Raw genomic sequence first — 19,702 nt, forward strand, 5'->3', positions numbered from 1 at the left:
CCGAGACAGAGTGTCTGCATCGATGTTTAATTTTCCAGGTCTGTATTTTATGTCAAACTGGAAATCTGACAGCTCTCCGACCCATCGATGACCCGTTGCATTGAGTTTGGCTGTACTCATGACATAAGTCAATGGGTTATTGTCGGTGAAGATCGTAAAATGTGGGGCGTAGTAAAGGTAATCCCTAAACTTTTCACACACAGCCCATTTTAACGCAAGAAACTCCAGTTTTCCACTGTGGAGATGATAGTTTCTTTCGGCTGGTGTCAACGTCCTCGAGCCGTATCCAATGACCCTCAACTTGCCATTCTGATGTTGATAGAGAACGGCCCCAAGGCCCTGGTCAGATGCGTCTGTGTGCAGTGTTAGAGGCAGGTTGAAGTCAGGATATGCCAACACTGGTGGATTAGTGAGGAGGTTGATGAGCTTCTCCAGTGCTTGCTGCTGTCTATTTGTCCAGTTCACTGGCGTTCTTGAAGGCAGCTGTGGGCCCCGGCTCTTTCCTGTACGTGTCTGGACTTGTGGCACGCCCGGTTTAGTTTGGAGCAGCTCGTAGATGGGGTTGGCTATTCTTGAAAAGTCCTGGACGTAGGAGCGATAATAGCCAAGGAAGCCAGTGAACCTCCGGACATCGCCAACTGTTTGTGGTGTTTTACTGATAAGGGCGTGGACAGCTTCCAGGTCTTTCGGGTCAATTCTTACTCCTTCAGCAGAGACGAGGCGTCCCACATATCTGACTTCTCGCCGGAAGAGTTCACATTTCTCAGGCCTCAGCTTGACTCCATGGCATTGGAGGGCCTTGAGGACATTGCGGACTCCTTCCAGGTGCTCGTCGAATGACTTTGCATAGCAGAGAACATCGTCTAGATACGGGATACAACATTCGTCCCTGAGGGAGCCAAGCATCTCCTCCATGCTCCGCTGGAATGCTGCGGGGGCGTTGGAAAGTCCAAATGGGATTCTAACCCACTCATAGAGTCCCCACGGAGTTATGAAGGCAGTGACATGTCTGGAACCCTCTGTGATGAAGCCTTGATGGTATGCTTTGCCCTGGTCCAAAATGCTGAACCAGGAGTATCCACCTAGTGTGTCTATCAGATCTTGTATTCTTGGCAAGGGGTGTCGATCTGGAACAGTTTTCTGGTTCAGGAGGCGATAATCAACACACAAGCGAAGTGTTCCATCTTTCTTCCTAACGCAAACCACTGGGGCAGAGTAAGGAGATTTAGACTTCACTATCCAGCCTTTTACCATGAGTTCTTGGATGTACTCCTTTACTTCTTTGAACAATGGTCTTGGGACTGATGAATATGTTCTCTGAACCGGAATATCGTCTTTGAGGCTGATCGACATTTGTAAACTTGGGATACATCCAATGTCGTCTCCGTCTTGAGCAAAAGCTGCTGATTCCTCAGTCAGCAGTCTCTTAACTTTCTCCTGTTGCACCTTGTCGAGGTGGCTGACATCGACAGGAGGCTGCCACAGTGTCTGCTTGGTGTCATTGGGAGGGAGAGTAACATTGTTGACTTTGACATTGGTCTTATGTTTATGAGGTGAGTCTGTCTCCAACACTTTTTCAATGTGATTGATGCTGCCAAGGGCGGTTTTTCTCGGCAGAGTGATATCATGCTTTGTGTTATTTCCCACAGGTATGGCTACATACGGTCTCCTTTGGTTCTGAATTTCCAACAGCCCCTCTCCTATATCCAGTTGAGCTAGATGTGAATCATCCTCTTTTGGCTCAAACAATACTCGAGGATCAGACAGGTCCATGTTTTGTGGGACTTTGCACTTCAACCAAGCTACTTGGCCTGCTGGAATGATCATGTCTTGTCTGGCAGTGCGTACATGTCCTTGCTGCACTTTGGGCTTGCCCATCTGAATGAGATTCACTAGAGTTTTTGCTTTATCCATAGGTATTGAGATGGCTCCACAGAGGAGAGTGGTGAGGAGTGGGATTAGTTTCTCTGGTGGCCCCTGGATCACTGTCTCAAGCACATTGAACCCTAGCAGTGGCCGTTCAAGGGTGAAGCTGCTCACCAAGAAAGGAACACTGATAGAGAGGTTGGGGTCCTCGTTTCCTGGCAGGTTTACGGTGATAGGGACCCAGCCATCAAATGGGAGAGAGTCTCCGTTTACAGCGTACACTGCTAGCTCTTCCTCGTCATCAATGATTTCAGCGAGTTTTCTAATATCAATATCAGGCAAGTACTTATCTCTCCACTCCCTGTCTACCATGCTGACTTGAGCTCCCGTATCAAGCAGAGCACTCACGGCTAGACCATTTAGATAACACTGGGTGAGCGCTTTTTTTCCTACGAGCCTTGACATCTGTTCATTTTTCGTCTCTTGTGGGTCAGGAGGGGATGGATGTGACATTTTGCTAGACCTATGTTTAATTTTCCCCCCAGCTGTTTTGTTGTTGTTTGACCCAGTGTTTTTGGTGTTCAAGCTCTCCAGGCTCGGATTGTCTCTGTTGGTATTGTCAGGTTGGGACAGTGGTTGAGGCCCGGTCACTGTGTGTCCCTTGGCAGAGACCGGCTCCCATTTCCCTGACGTGTTGGTTTCTTGAGACAGCCAACTGCTCTGTGGCCTTCTTCACCACAGTAGAAACAATGATGGCAGTTTGGAATGTTTTTCTCAACACAGTTTGGGCAGCCATATGGTCGGTCTCTTCTGGGTGGCATTGCACCCGGGTGTCCCCGAAACATATGTTCTTGCCATCGTGGTTGCAATGGCTCTCTCATTGATTCAATGATGCTGGAAAGCTTCTCCACCTTCTCTGTGAGTTGTTGAATGTCTGATGGGGGTTTCTGCTCAGCCTTATCTTTCCTGGTACCTGAACCATGTGTAGCATTCACCTCAAGCTCCGCAGTGTGTACATTTGCCTGTCTCTGTCGCTGGCCCGGGCCTAACCTACGTTGTCTCTCATTTTCGTCACTTGTTACTTTCATCACGTGTCTCAGTATTATCTCATCAGATACTTTGCAGTCTAAAAGTAGTGGCTTGAGTTCTCGACGGATGTCATCATGTTTCTGCCCTAGGCCCTGATAAACGGTGTGGAGAAAGACATCTTGAACTGTGTCTGAGTTGTACTTCACATCTGTACCAGCATGTTTTGAGGCGAGCAGGATCTTTTGTTTTAGCCCTATCACTCGGTACAAGAACTGTTGCGGGGTCTCCCTATCATTTTGTTTGGTGCACATTAGCTCTTGGAAAAGTTCCATACTACTTTGGCCTCCTAAGTGGGACTGGAGAAATCCCTTGAGCTCTTCAATTGTTAAATCATCTTTGTTCATTAGTATCTCCTTGAAATTTCCTGGTTTAACTGCTTTCAACACACCTCTGATTATTTCTGTTTCGCCAAATTGTTCTTTTAAACCCTCATCAATTTGTCTGCAGGCACTGTTATAGCTGATGTCTGACCCTTGGTCACCAATCTGACCACCTTGAATCTTAAACTCTCTGCGGTGGAGGTATGACAGATCTCTTAGGGAGACAACTTTATCATGTTGTGCCTGTGTGGCTGGTACAGCCTGACTGCTGATGTGTGGTGGATTGTCATGACTGACTGACATATTCAGTGGAGGTGTTGGTAGCATAAGCTGTGGAGTCTGAATGGTCATGTACTGACTGAGTCGTTTACCAAGCTCCTCGTAGCTTGCAATCATACTCTGCAACTCGGTGTGTGGTATCGGCGGAGTGACATTAGTCATGGCCGGAGAAACGAAACCAATGTTTGCGTTGGGGCTTACATTACTAGCCATCACAGTTGTGGTATTGGTGGTGGAACTAATATTAATATTACTTGCATCATTAGAAAGTGAGTTAGATGTGTCCCCTGTATTGTCTTTGTCACTAGGTGGAGGCCTATTGGATATTTGTTGTGCTGGGTCAACATTACCCCCTGCATCAACGGGTGGGGTGGTAGCACGTCTCTGTATCACAAAATCAACATTATCTTTTAACACTAGCAAATCCGCCAACCCCTTATCTTCTGACTCAAGTAAACTTTGACTAAGCATGTAAGCTTGGATATAATCAAAACAACCTTCTTCATCTTCCACTTCTAGCGTTGACCGATCCTTCCCTGGCACTGGACCCACGTTGTTGGCAATCTGGAAAAGTTCATCAGATGACAGTGAGAGGAGGCTCTTCCTGATGGTCCACACCAGGCTTTTCCGCTCAGTGTCCGTCATGACTCCTTCTTCCCTATTCCTCACGTATGGTCACACAGTCCAGGATGCAGTCACAGTCTCTATTCTCAGTGGATGGCAGGTATCATGGATTATAGTTCAGTCTCTTCTCATTGGTAGGTTGCAGATCCAACCCTGGCTCGGTTCTTCATCAGTCGTGCAAGTTGTTACAACAGCTGTTGCTCCTGTTGCATGTGTCACAGACTGAAGCATCAGCTCCTCATCGGCCCAAGGTTTCAGTAATCACTGGATCAGCTCCCCTGCATCTGCTGGTGCTGATCCCGGACGACGAGCCCCCAAAGCTGTTACAGATACCGGACTGGCTGGTACCATGTAAACAGATTGTGTTTCTGTGAACAGGATAAATGAACGTGAGACAGGACAACTTCACTGCTGGTTTCAAGCTTGCTCAACAGAAAGTTTATTCACCATTTCTTTTACCATTATGCAATATAACAATGTTCTTTCTTTTACTGCACATATAAACATATAAAGTTATTTCTTTTACTGCAATCTTTCAGTTACTGTTGTTTCAGTGTATTCATTTTTCTGCATTTCTCCTGTGCAAACATTTTCTTAAAAATAAAGGAAATAGAAAAATAAAGAAATACAGTCTTAATTGTCTTTTAAACATCTCAATGTTCAGTCTCTTGTACTGTTGGTTCAACCAACCAAAATGAAATAAAACTGTTGCTTTCTAGATTAGGTTGTCTCATGTAGACTTGAAATAAACCCCAGCATTCAGCTGCTATTTACATATGGTCATTCATTTTGAGCTTACAGCTGTTAACTTTAACTTATAACTTTTTATCTATTTATCTATTTAACAAATGTACACATTCAAAACATATTAAACTAAACCAACATGTTCAGGGAGCCCAGAATAACCCTCTTACTGATAAAACTGCCTGACGTGACTTCACTGTCAAAAGCCCACTGTAGCACCATCCCATACTGTAGCAGTCACGGTAAACAGAGAAATCAAACAATTAAACTACAACGACCCACATTACCGGAGTGCATTTCCTGATCACTCATATGTCAAGTAACATGTTTCTAGTAGCAAAACTGAGTTAATCAGCCTAAATTATTACTTTACCAACCTGTGAACAGGATAAATGAACGTGAGACAGGACGACTTCACTGCTGGTTTCAAGCTTGCTCAACATAAAGACCGTAAAGCGCTGCTAACGTCGTGAAGACCGTTCTGCTCGCCGTAACGTGACGCCTGTCGTAAAAGCATCAAAGCGTGATGTAAAGCGTTGCACTGCCCCCATGTGGCTACAAGCTAAAATGTACCTGGCGTACTTAATGAAAATGTTGATTCTTAACTGCCCAAGATATAAAGGCTAGGGACTGTACATAACGTACAAATTGTGTAATCAGGCTCATTAGGAAATAAAATAAATTAACATAAATGTGACCACACATTGGTGGGCGTCACATAGGCTAGGTCGAATAGCGGTCCTACTAACAGTTCCTAGACATTAATATTCTCGAGCCAGGATTTCATAACAATTGGAGCCTTACATCAAGGCTGTTTTGTAACAATTTGTGGCTAGTACGTCCGGGGATAATTGGAACAGTTGTAGCCTCGTCCGGGGATGCAGATAAAGATGTGTATGATGTCTTTATTGATTTATACTATGTAGGCTATGGAAGCATAATCCAGTCAATATTAAAATTGGCATTTATTTTCCTCCAGGAAATATTGGCAGACAATGTGCATACCTAAACTTGAAAATGAAAATGCAAACTGTGCTTTGGCATTTGAATTTGAATGTTGTTGTTCTTGCACACATCACTGAAAATAAAATCACCTTCATTTTTATTTAAATATTGACTGGAGTATCCTTCCATACTAAGGAGCAGAGAACAAAGAGTTTTCTATGATGTTACAAGCACCGTTGTGATTACTGTATCAAATGTTATGTCAGAAAGTCAGTTGATTCTGCAGGAGGTGCGATGGCAGTGTTCATATTCCTTTATTAGCTTTTATTATTAGAGCATTTTGTTCTGCTGTTCATTATTACTTGCATTAATCTAATTTCCAGCTGTGATATCTATCTTTCTGTCTGTCTGTCTGTCTGTCTGTCTGTCTGTCTGTCTGTCATCTATCTACCTGTATCATATTTTGTTTTTATCCCAGTCTGTCTTAGGTGCCCTGGTTATTGTCAACCTGAAGGGCATGTTGATGCAGGTCAGAGATGTCCCGTACCTGTGGAGGAGAGACAAACCAGACTGTGTAAGTCCTCATTGAATGTCTTCAATAATTTACTCTGTATGACATGTATGAATGTACATAGCATTTTGGAATTAATCCCTTTACTTTTTATTTACAAATTCCTTATCCACCTTATTTTTGAATGCCCCACTGTAAAAAATAATTGTGTGTACAAGGTCCGGTTTAACGTGACTTATTGTTGCAGCTTGCCATTTCCAAAATGGTATTCTACTTGATTTGAAAAGATGGCCGCCTACACTCAGTCCCTTGTACCCTGGCTGAATTGAACATAACTTGGCCAATAAGTATTTCACATACAAAATAAAACAACCCGTAATATCTTAATTTTATGTAGAATGCAGAGGACATGTAACTGTTTAGTTAAACTTGCATTCCAGGAATATTGTGCTCTAAAGATGACGATAGTGGCTCGAGACTGTTTCGTCCTGAAACCCACACGCTTTGCGGTGGTGGTTTTAGTGTAACCTATGTGGGATTCAAGGCGTAACCTATGTGCGGTTTAGCGTAACTTATGTGGGATTCGAGGCGTAACCTATGTGCATTTTAGCGTAATTTATGTGGGATTCGAGGCGTAACCTACAGGGCCGTAACCAGGGTTCCGAAATAGGGGAGGTCCAGCAAGGGGAGACGGATTCGGTGGCGCCCGCAAGGGCGCCGGCGAAATTTTTTTTAGGGTTTTTTCCCCCCTTTTTTAGCCATATTTAGAGTAATATATCATTTTAAATCAACATTAGGATTATACTGTTGTGATGTCATTATTCAGTATATTCTCTTTCATGTCACCACCTGCTCAGCTCTCCTGTCAACATAATTGTAACTAACAAATACACACAAACTGTTTTAGCCAAATTCATATCAAAATGACACCTACAAACACAGGTACACAACCCAAGCCGTACACAACACACAAAGTCATCATCGATAATAAAAAAAAACATACAGAGGGACATTTATTTATTCCTGATAGGAACGATTGAAAAATAAAATAAAATATATTATGTTGTTTTTAACTTTACACCACCTCTTTTTGTTACTTATTGGGTCATGAAACTGAAACCATGCATATAGCCACCTGCATACCTGACTTCGGGAGCTTGGCAATTGGCATCATGCATGATTAGCCAGTAGCATCCCAACGTGTCACACAGGTAACATTACTTAACTCATTCACCGCCAAAGACGTCTTTGACGTGTTATCAAGAAATAGCCATCCACGCCAAAGACGTGTTTGACGTGTTTTTGTTTTTATTAGTACAGCGCGTAGTTCAAAGACTTCCCCAGCCTGTGACATGTTATCAGGTCCCTAGCCTCAAAGCCAAGCCGACAACACGTTATCAAACACATACCGCAGCTGTTGTTTTGAAATGGAAGAGGAGGAGAAAACGGAGAAACGCTGCCTGTTGCATAGAGGAGAAACGCCATTGAAACACCCCTCGGCGCGCTGCGCTGGTCGCCTCTGTTGCAGGGCGAACCTGGATTGAGTTGTTCACGGTAGTCAAACCAACATGATCGATCCGGTTCCAGCGCCTGGTCCCAAAGCCAAGCCGACCCCGTTCCTGTGTCGCAGCATTCGTCCCAGCCCGAACGAGAGGAGGAAAACGATGCAGAGGCAGAGGAGGCTAGACGCTGATCTTAGACCAGTTTGGTGTTCCCCTCCTATGCTAATTTGCGGGGCGATCAGTAGTGTTCCCTGGGAAGAGGTGCGATCCAGCAGCAGCTGTGGACAGAACTCTCTCTCTCTGTGTGTGTGTGTGTGTGTGTGTGTGTGTGTGTGTGTGTGTGTGTGTGTGTCTGTGTGTCTGTGTGTCTGTGTGTCTGTCTGTCTGTCTGTCTGTCTGTCTGTCTGTCTGTGTGTCTGTCTGCACACTCACTCACACTGAGTAAACTGCATTTGTTGAATGTAAAAAAAGCACTTCATGTATATATATATATATATATATATATATTTTTTTTGTCATTTGTGTCATAACGAATAATATTTACATGTCTGATGTCAATACAGTTCAAAATAAAAGAATTGAGAGCGAGTTCTGCCTGAGATTGTGTCTTTTACAAAAATGGCCTTTTCTCCTGTTTGTCTTCTCAGAGAGACCTTTTTGGTGAAAACAGGGTGTATATAAATGGCTATAAGTAGAGTACAGAACATGCTAAAAGCTCACTTTTTTTCCCCTGGTGAACCCAGAGACGTACATCTTCATTTTGAGGTATTGCAAATCACTTTGGTGCTAATAGATAATTTACTGTGGGTCTTGAAATATGACCAATAATTATGAAAATCTTTGGCCTGTGCTAAATATTGGCAGTCCTAAACTGGCCATGAATGAGTTAAGAGACAGACTAGACACTTACTTTCTTGGTTGTTGCTAAAAAATCTGTCAGTGTCACTCACTGTCTGTCGTTCACTCGCTCACTGTCTCGCAGCTCGCTCACCTTCAATTATCTCGCCAGGCAGACAGACAGTCATCACTCACCACCATGCTGCTGCTCTCTCGGAATCAAGTTACCGCGGACGCGGCATCAGATGACTTCCTGCCTGACCTGCCTTTCGTTTCAAAATAAAAGCGATCCCGTGTTTTTCATGCTTTTCCATGCAGATTGTTTTATTAACACGTTCACTGCCAACGACGTATTACTCCGTCAAAAAAAATCCAACGGTTGACTGCCACTGACGTATTACTCCGTCAAAAAAATGAATTTTTTTTTTTTGACCGTGGGATGTGCATCTAACCCTTTTACATCTCTTATATAATTATTGGAGCCACCGAACGTTTACAACCCATTCCACCGACCCACTAAGTGGCGACAGTGCTCTCCTGACTAGAGGAAGGCAAGCAAAAAGCAGCCATTCTCATGAAAATGGATGGGGGAAAACGCTTTCGTTTTCGCGCTGATTGCTGGCGATGCGGGATTGCAAATTTGCATAATAGATTACAGGTGGAACACACTTTGAAACACGCAGCATAAATATGACCAGAATCGCAAAAGCTTCATCAAAGCTCTCAACCAAAATTCCAAGAAGCGAGCGAGTCCATCCAGACTTCCTCAAACAGCGGCCGCGCAGACAGGCAGCAGCAGCAGCAAAGCAGTGAGACTGGTGACAAGCTTGTGACGGCCGCTGCAGCCAAGAAGAACGCCCACGGAGGGAGGAGTTGGAAGCAGAGGGGGGTTTCCTGCTGTTATGGAGGAAATTACTGTTCAAAACTATTGTTTAGATGTCTGACGTCTTACTGATGCCAAAAATGAATGGTTAAAGTGACTGTTCTATCGAATTTCACAAAAAGCCGTTTATCTCTGAATAATTTTTCTGACGCTGAAACCATGCTGTATTCAACTGCTAATGCTTACATAACTACTAAATCTACAAACTAACTCTTTTAGACAGAGAAAGCACACATTCTATTAGTTCTTTTGAGATATTGTGTGTTCACAAAATCTTAGCAGAAAAGAATCCTCGGGTCTTGAAAGATGAGCCAGAATCCTCAAAAAACCCCTCTGGCAGAAGCTAACTACAGTAAAAAAAAAAACGTCTGGCAGTGAATGTGTTAAAAAAAAAAAAAAAAAAAAAAAAATTCCCTCTGAAATATTAGGGGAGGTCCGGACCTCCCCGTCCTCATAGCTAGTTACGGCCATGGTAACCTATGTGGGGTTTGGCGTAACCTATGTGGGATTCGAAATAAGCATCCGAGATATAAAACGTTATGAATATAGCCACGTTATAAACAACAAACTAACGGTGGTGATCCGTATGGAAACAGTGTTACTCGAAATGGTTAAAAGTTCTATCAATTTGGTCATTTAGTGGCGTTTTACTGCCATGTAACATAACTAACTAGCGGCTAATATTAGCCACAGCAGGCGATTACCCATGAATGCACTGCGGTCTTAGGGATATTTATCGACGAGATTTTTGCCAAGCTGGACCTGATTAGTGATTTGCTCCGTTCGCCCAGACGGGTGTCAAGCTGTCAGCAACAAGGCTGGGAGGATCACACCGTCCGGAAGAAGCACCCATCAGCAGATCAGGCAAAAATGGCCGCCAAAAATAAGGTGGATAAACCGTTTGGAACCATTCTGTAACTGATTTGCCTTTATGAGTGTATGATTTTTGCCTTTATTTTCCTTTAAAGGAGAATTTAGTTTTTTTTTAACCTGGACCCATCTCCTGGCAATAATTATGATTTGGCCACTCACCCAGCGATGTCCGCGGCGTTTCTGGCCGTCCTAGCGTTGTTTTGAGATCAATAGCGTCCAAGTCAGTTGTAAAATGGAGCTGATTTGGGGCCAAGTGTGAGCCTGTCTTTCCTGCATCTAAATAGCTATTTTTATTCCCGTTTTCGCCACATATCGTCATAATGTGATCCCTCAACATCCACCAGAGTGATATTTCGCCCCAGGCCATTTCCTGGACTCTCACAGGGATCAAATTACCTCAAACGTGATCTCGGTCACCAAGTGGTTCTTGAGGGATCAGATTATGACGATATGTGGCGAAAACGGGAATAAAAATAGCTATTTAGATGCAGGAAAGACAGGCTCACACTTGGCCCCAAATCAGCTCCATTTTACAACTGACTTGGACGCTATTGATCTCAAAACAACGCTAGGATGACCAGAAACGCCGCGGACATCGCTGGGTGAGTGGCCAAATCATAATTATTGCCAGGAGATGGGTCCAGGTTAAAAAAAAACGAAATTCTCCTTTAAGTATCTGACCACATGTCCATCCCCGCCCCCCGCCCCCTCCCCCTCCAGGTGGTGTGGTTGGGGACCTGCCTGGGTGCCATCCTTCTGGGTCTGGACCTGGGTCTGGCAGTGGGACTCGGGGTGGAGCTGCTCACTATTGTCTTCAGGACTCAGTTGTAATTACACAATTCATGATATGTGTACAGCAATTTGCAGGCATTGCATGCCTGCCCTTTCAAAACAGGCAGTGTATAGTTAATGAGGGGACTGACGGAGCAGATACAGGAGACCCACAGAGGCTAGATTTGAGGGTGTTTTTTTGCAACAGAATTCATAACCTTGTTTTAAAGACCCCAGAGACATGTTTTAAACAGCTAATACAAGCATAATATGGGACCTGTAAAGGTGCACTAAGTAATCTATGCTCTTTATTGACCACTACTGGGAACAAGAGGGAATTACAACAACATATAATTGATCTCCTCCAAAAGTCTCTGGACTCGCCAACGTTAGATCTTTTGGTATAGCATCACAGACATGGGCGAGCTGTGTGATGTTTACTGATCTCACACTGCTGGATTTCTGGGTACTGAAGTTTATTAAGTGAGTTCACATTTTTCACACAGTTACCTCACTGCCATTTGGAGTGGGCAACATGCGAAGTTGCCTAGTGCAGCTTCGGAAATAATCTGTTGTGAACCTGTGTTTATGTTGCTCCAGTCCACGCTGCTCTGTGCTGGCTAACATCCCTGGGACTGACTTCTACAGGGATTATAAGGATTACCTGCATGTAAGTAATAACTAAGAGGCCATTTACAACTGGCATTAACATGTGTTTTCTGCCATCAGATTGTAATCAGATTGTGCTTGACCACATTAGCCTGATCCATTTACACCTGGCTGGCGTTAACATGCATTTTCTCAGAAATGGGTGTCCTCTCAATCCGCATAAAGTTGCTGCATGCAGATTGAGAGGACACATTGCATTTACACTTATGTTCAATGTGTACACAATGCATCCCTGACCACCTCTGGAGGTGGTTTGGCCAATCAGATTGCAATCCATCTTCAATGTGTCTTGGAGGCGTTTACACCTGTACTTTCAAGTGGTCAAGCACAATCTAATTGCAATCTGATGACAGAAAACATATGTTAATGCCAGGTGTAAATGGCCTCTCTGATAACAACATATTTATATTTCCTGTTGTAAGCATCTGTTGGCAGAGGTCACACAACTTGGAGTCCAGTCAGACTCAAGCCCATAGTTGGTCTGGCCATCGGGAGCACCGGGACAAATCGTGGTGGGCCAGTGGGCCGCTTGACCAGGCAATTTTTTTTTTTTTTGAGACAGTGAACCCCAGCCGCCCACTTTATTAATGCTTTTTTTTTAGACCGTGACCCCCAGCGGCCCACTTTGGGAATGCACCATCCCCACAGGATTACTCCTGTGGAAATAGTGTAGGAGCTAGTAGCAGTGAGTGAATAAGCTAATAACCATAACAGCACATATAATTGACATAAATAATAAATAATCTAAATAAATATACAGTATTTACCCTAATGAGAAAAGGAGCAAATATTGATGGTGAAAACTGAATAGGCTACTGACATCACAACAGTCTAATGTTAATTTACAATTAGATATTCCTCTAAATCTGGCTTTGAACGACCAACATTTTAGAAAAACAGCAAAAAGAAATCTGCTGCGAGCTAAGGTTGGCGTCAAAACATTTTGGCTGAGACCTTTGGTCGTCACCGAATGTTGCCCCCTCCGAATTTTAGCTTGCTCTTGTGTTTGTGCGTCGATCGTTTGTTTTGTATTGTGTAATGCATGACTTTATGTGCTTGTCTTTGTATGTGAGCTCACTAAAGCCGTTTTCACACATGCGCTTTATACCGGGAAATTACCAGAAAGCGGTGTAATGCCTTCATGTGTGAAAGTTGTTTTCCGGTATAAGCGCGCCCCCGTCATCGCGGACATTTGACCACTTCGAACCTTGTGATAAGAGCAGTATGTCTGCTTCATGTGTGGGCGTGCCGATTTTCCCCCCTCCCCTCTCTGCTCGCTCTCTGGCCAGTCCTTCATTCCTCCGCAGCAGCCCGACACACAGGGACAGACACAACGAAAATGGCAGCGGCAGTCTTGCAAGCCGCCCAACGCTTGTAGAGAAAGCACATGCACAAAGCGAAATGTGGAAGTATTTTGCTTACGTTGCCGACAGCGAAGGCAAGCCCCTGGACACATCAGTCTGTAAAAAGTGCTTCAACGCGACGCAGGTGAACGGATAAACATCGAACCAGGCTATTTCTCTCCGACAGGGATCCCAACTTCTTCAAAGATTTCAGTTCAAAGACTGGTTAGCGAATGTGAAGGATACAACATACTGTACATGCCCTCTTAAGTCAAACGAGTGTGATTTATTGTGTGACAAGCAAACTTATTTCACCATCAGAGTTTTGTCGCGCGATAAGCAACAGGCGCGGCAGTTGCAGAAAGAGCTAAAACCTATAGAGGACTCATTGGGTTTGCATAGTAGCTGTCAGCAGTTAAAAGCGACGGTAAACATAAAAGTCTTTAGTCTATTTTTAAAAGTAAGTAAGGTTGGGGCAGATCTGAGGTCTTCAGGCAATTTGTTCCAGCTAGCAGAAGCATAGTGGGTAAATGCAGCCTTCCCGTGATTTGGAGCAATTCAGCTATGTATTTTGGGCCTAGGCCATTAAGTGATTTATAGACTAATAACAGTATTTTAAAATCTATTCTCTGACACACTGGCAACCAGTGTAAGGACTTAAGAACTGGAGTGATATGATCAGCTTTCTTAGTCTTCGTTAGAACTCTAGCAGCAGCATTCTGAATGAGTTGAAGTTGCCTAAGTTATTTTTGGAGAGACCAGAAAAAAGGCTATTGCAGTAGTCTAACCTACGGTACTATAAATGAAGGCGTGAATTAGTTTTTCTAGATCCTGTCTGGACATGTATCCCCTAATTCTTGCTATATTTTTAAGATGATAAAAAGCAGATTTTCTAATTGACTTAATGTGGGAGTTAAAGTTGAGATCGGAATCAATAATAACTCCAAGATTTTTGACTTGATCCTTAGGCTTCAGGGATCGAGACTCAAGGCGTGCAGTGATTTTAAGCCTTTGTTCTTTGGGGCCAAACACGATCACCTCAGTTTTGTCTTTGTTTAGCTGTAGGAAATTCTGGCACATCCAGTTATTTATTTGATCAATGCACTGGCACAATGATTCTATGGGGGCATAGTCAGCTGAGGAAAGAGTTATATACAACTGAGTGTCGTCTGCATAGTTATGATAGGCTACTTTGTTTTTTTGCATAATTAGGCCTAGAGGGAGCATACTGTATAAAGGTTGAAGAGAACGGCCCCCATAATGGATCCTTGAGGCACCCCACAGGTCATCCTAGTTAGGTCAGATGTGTAATTGCCAATGGAGACGAAGTACTTCCTGTCTTGAAGATAGGACTTGAACCACTGGAGGACCATACCCGATAGCCCAACCCAGTTTTCCAGTCTGTCCAATAAAATTGAGTGGTCAACAGTGTCAAATGCAGCGCTAAGATCCAGTAGCACTAGAATCGAATTTTTGCCTGAGTCTGTGTTCATTCTGATGTCATTTATGACTTTAGTAAGCGCGGTTTCAGTGCTGTGATGGGGGCGAAAGCCTGATTGGAGTTTATCTAGGAGATCATTTGAGGTTAGGAATCTATTGAGTTGTAGGTAAACAACCTTTTCAATTATTTTGGCTATAAAGGGGAGATTAGATATTGGTCTGTAGTTACTGATTACCGATGCATCAAGGCTACGCTTTTTTAGTAGGGGTTTAATAACTGCAGTTTTCAGGGACTCAGGAAAAGTGCCGGTCACAAGGGATCTATTAACTATTTGCAATAGGTCCGACGACAGACAGTTATAAACGCTTTTAAAAAAGCTTGTTGGAAGGGTATCGAGACAGCACGAAGATGATTTAAGGCCTTTCACAGTTTCCTCTAAGATGTTGTGGTCGATAACGCTGAACTGGGACAAATTTATCGAACTAGGGATCTGCGGGTAGGATGATGTCACAGCATTTCTTGGTGTGGAGCCACTAATAGCCTGCCTGATATTAATAATTTTATCCGTAAAAAAGGCAGCAAACTCATTACATTTGACAGTAGAGAGGAATTCAGGTGCTACACAGAGAGGCGGATTAGTCAGTCTATCAACTGTGGCAAATAGAGTGCGTGCATTGTTCACATTTTTGTTAATTATCTCGGAAAAGAACGATTGTCTCGACCTTTTCAGTTCAAGGTTGTAGGAGTGAAGGCTTTCTTTGTAAATATCATAGTGAATGTGAAGATTAGTTTTCCGCCATTTACGCTCAGCTTTCCTGCAATCTTTCTTTTTGCATCTAACGGATGCAGAATTTCGCCAGGGTGCTTTAATTTTGCCAGACAGCAATTTTAATCTAACAGGCGCCACACTGTCAATAGTATTCAGAATTGTTGAATTGAAGTTATCAAGAATCTCATTGACAGAAGCTGATGTGGGAGGAGATAAAGAAAATGTCTCCATAAACAGTGCGCTGGTGCCTGCATTAATGTCTGGTCTTTTAACGGTTTGTGACCTATTAATGATCTCAGGGGAGATTTCCATTTCAAAAAAGACGCAAAGATGGTCAGACAACGCAACATCAATAGTCGACACAGAAGAGGACTTGAAGCCCCTAGTAATAACTAAATCCAGGGTATGGCCTCGGTTGTGAGTAGGCCCTGAAACATGTTGAGACAGATCAAAAGTATCAAGTAAGATATTCAGTTCTTTGGCAAAATTATCCGTCGGGTTATCAATATGAATATTGAAATCCCCAGCAATAGATATACAGTCATGTTCAATGAAAATTAAGGAGAGAAGATCAGCAAATTCAACGAGAAAGCTGGCTGAGTATTTTGGTGGTCTATAGATATTCAGCAGTAACACAGTGGTTGAGCATTTCAGAATAGCAGCAAGGTATTCAAACGATGGAAAGTCTCCAAATGTTACCTGCTTACATTGAAACATATCAGAAAAGACAATCGCTACTCCCCCCCCCCCTCTTATCAGCTCTGGGAGTGTCAATGAAGCTATAATTGGGCGGTGCTGATTTGGACAGAACAGCCACTCTGTTGTTCATATCGAGCCAGGTTTCGGTGAGGAACATTAAGTAGTAGTAGTAGTAGTAGTTTATTTGTCATTGCATAAGAATTTACACAACGAAATTCCAGGCTCCCCATCGTGCAACCATTCAGTACAATACAATACAATCACAATCACCAATTAAATAACAATTCACCAAAGCAATTCACCAGGCGCCACAGTATATAGACACAGACTATTAATAGTAGCAGCAGTATGATAAATAATATATAGTAATAATAAAGTCTGTGATAAATGGCAATGGTATAATAATTATAGTATGGCATACATAATTATTTAATAATTATTTAATAGTTTGAGGTATGGTAATAATATAATAATATAATAATATAGTTCATGATAATAGCAGCAGTGTGATAATCTATATTATAAAACGGCTCTCTCAAATCAAGCAATCTGATTGGTTCACAGCCATTGTATAATTCCAGTAACCGAGTTCAATAACCCATGGCCATGGGTTATTGGTTGCCATGGCAACTCTCTTACATAAGGCAGCTCTGCGCTCGAGCTCCGTGTTGGGCTTTCCAGAAAGCTCTCAGCTTCTCAGCAAGCGCCAGGATTGGCCAATGTCAACTTCAGTCTCCAGAACGATCCAATCAAATCACCCGCACGTCTATCTTCTTGCTAGAGGTCCCGCCTTACAGTAGTGTCAAAACAAAAAGCTACTCGCTTGCAGCCAGACGCATGATGGCGCAACTCTCTAAGGCTTTGGTTACCTCAAAAACAAAATGGCGGAGACAGCTTTTAGATCCTTGTGAATCGATCTTCGCTTATAACTTTACTAATACTTCGCAGAAAATGATGTTTTGTACAAGAATAGACGCGGGCTAATGTCTTAACCCCTCTCTCGCGCGCCCTCACTCTTAACCCCGCATTTCTAAATAAGACGTAACGTTACTTGGTGTCGGCATACGGCTCTGGTGTAGAGCTTTTAGTCCTGTTAAGGCAGCGGGTGTTGTATGTGTCGACAAGGGTGGGAAGTTGTGTCCTGATTATTTTTCCTGCTGTTTTGATGATGTTGTGGAGTGGTTTACTGTCCTGAGCTGTGCAACTGCCGTACCAGGCAGTGAAGGCATATGTGAGCACGCTCTCCACTGCACACCTGTAAAAAGAAATGAGTAAATCCATTCTTATGTGTGTCTTTTTCAATAGTCTGAGGAAGTACAGTCTTTTTTGTGCTTTCTTTGTTGTTGTTGCTGTGTGTTGTGTCCAGGTGGCGTCCTCTGAGATGTTAATTCCGAGGTATTTGAAGGTTGGTACTCTCTCCACGGGCTCGTTATTGATCAGTAGTTGTGCTGCAGGTTGATTATTTTTTCTCCTAAAATCCAGATTATGACTGGTAATCAGATCACTGATGAGGAGAGATTTATTTGACAGCGACCTAACATTAAGGAGTGCGGCTTTAATATTTTTAGAGCCTGGAACTTGTATCGTTTGCTTCACAAGGGGAATGGCGATTAAGTCTGATTTAGAAACAGATCGTGTTGGGGGGAAAGTATTACGTCTGTATGAAATCAAGACTGGTATCGAAGCATTGGATCGATAGACCAATAGTGGTTTATCGCAGCCAGTTCCACTTCTAGTGTGTGCTGGCGCAGTTCCTTTATAAGGCTGTGGGAGCTTGTTTCTATGGGGACAGGCCGGGATGGAGGGGTCTGGCGTCGGGCTGGTCGACGCTTGGGGACTTGGACCACAGAGGGGGGGGGGGGGGGGGCAGATTGGGGGGGGTCTTGGACGGGCGGGGGTGGGGCGCGTCGACTCTGGCACATACATATTGAATCTTGAATCATGAATGGTGACACCCTCCATGCCCACAGCGTCCCATGTGGGAATTGAACCCAGGACCTTGTTGTTGTGAGGCACCAGCACTATACCACTGCGCCACCGTGCCCCTGTGTACATTTAGGTGTGACTTGAGACTTAATTGTGACTTGAAACTGACTTGGGACTTGAGCAAAGCTGACTTGGTCACACCTTTGCCTGTTGGGAATGTTGCTTTTGAGGTTGTTGAGGATCTTGGTCAGGTCAGATTCTTAAGGTTAAATAAAATGGGGTTAACCCAATACAGTTGCATGCACTCTCTCTAAGCAACAATACAATTTGATGCCGCTCTGAATCATGTTTTTTAAATGTGATCCATCCGTTCTCAGATGTACGTACCAAAGGGAGTAAGGATTTTCAGGATTCCCTCGCCGATCTTCTTTGCCAACATTGAGTTCTTCAGGGACAAGCTTGCAGAAGCTGTATGTACACCGCAGCATAAATGACTCCTCTGCTTCACTTTTCTCTGGTAGTAGACACCTTGTGAGAGAACATGAATCATAATGTCAATTACTGTTTGTTTTAGGTCGGGTTTAACCCACTGAGAGTACTAAGGAAGAGGAACAAGGCCCTCAGGAAAATCAAGCATCTCTTAAACAAAAATGATGAGTGCATTATACAAGTGAGTCTGCAGCACTGCCAAACCACTGAGAAAAATCGAGCATCAGTGATCACAAAAACAATTCTGGACACAACACCATAGGTTAGAATGATAGCACAAAATAAAAAACACTGACACAGTAGTAATCAGTCATTGAAAATGTCAAATTCCCACCATGTGAACACACACACACACACACACACACACACACACACACACACACACACACACACACACACACACACACACACACACACACACACACACACACACACACACACACACACACACACACACACACACACACTTTATCTCATGAAATTAAAGTAGTAGGGCTTTTCATGCAACCTTTAGCCCAGAGGAATAAAGGCCATTACGAACCTTTATAAAGAGGAAGCTGTGAGCGTTTTATGGGTTTACACTATTATAAAGATTTCTGTCTTTGATCAGTCAGCCGCCAATAAAAAGCAACACTCTCACAGCTATTTTGTTGCAATAGTTTGCCCAAAAATGAAAACACTGTCATCATCTACTCACCCTCGTGAAGTTTGTCCATACATTATAACACACAGGGGGTTTGCCAGCACAACTCCAGCTCAACAGTCCTGTGATGTTTCTTGCCCCAGAAGGGAATTCCCCATTAATTTTCTCCATAGACATTTAGAAAAATCCTTATAGTTTTAAGGCTTGAAGCAAGCCAACCAGTCTTCTAGAGAATCGTGAGTGACCATAAAACATTTCACTTTCACCAAAAACAAAAACTAAATGCAGGAAAAAAGATCAAAAATTTGATTTATTTTCACTTTTATTTTTATTTTTTGCTGAAAGTGAAATGTTTTATGATCACTCACAATTATCTGGAAGACTGGTTGGCTTGGTTCAAGCCTTAAAACTCGTTATATTAAGGATTTTTCTAAATGTCTATGGAGGAATTCACTCCTGGGGCAAGAAACGTCACATGA

At 43.2% G+C, this 19,702-nt stretch overlaps 1 protein-coding gene across 1 annotated transcript in view; it reads left to right on the forward strand.

The window, feature by feature from the left end:
* Positions 1-19,702, forward strand: part of LOC310799719 (chloride anion exchanger-like) — a gene marked incomplete at both ends in the record, with an annotated part of 106,799 nt that overhangs the window by 57,829 nt on the left and 29,268 nt on the right. The window contains 5 exon segments of the mRNA XM_083662314.1: positions 6,346-6,441; positions 11,194-11,300; positions 11,845-11,914; positions 18,469-18,561; positions 18,666-18,761. Of these exon segments, the coding sequence (XP_083518440.1) occupies positions 6,346-6,441; positions 11,194-11,300; positions 11,845-11,914; positions 18,469-18,561; positions 18,666-18,761 (462 nt within the window).

Source organism: Poromitra crassiceps (genome assembly GCF_964638095.1).
Source record: "Poromitra crassiceps genome assembly, chromosome: 2".
NCBI classification, from domain to species: domain Eukaryota; kingdom Metazoa; phylum Chordata; class Actinopteri; order Beryciformes; family Melamphaidae; genus Poromitra; species Poromitra crassiceps.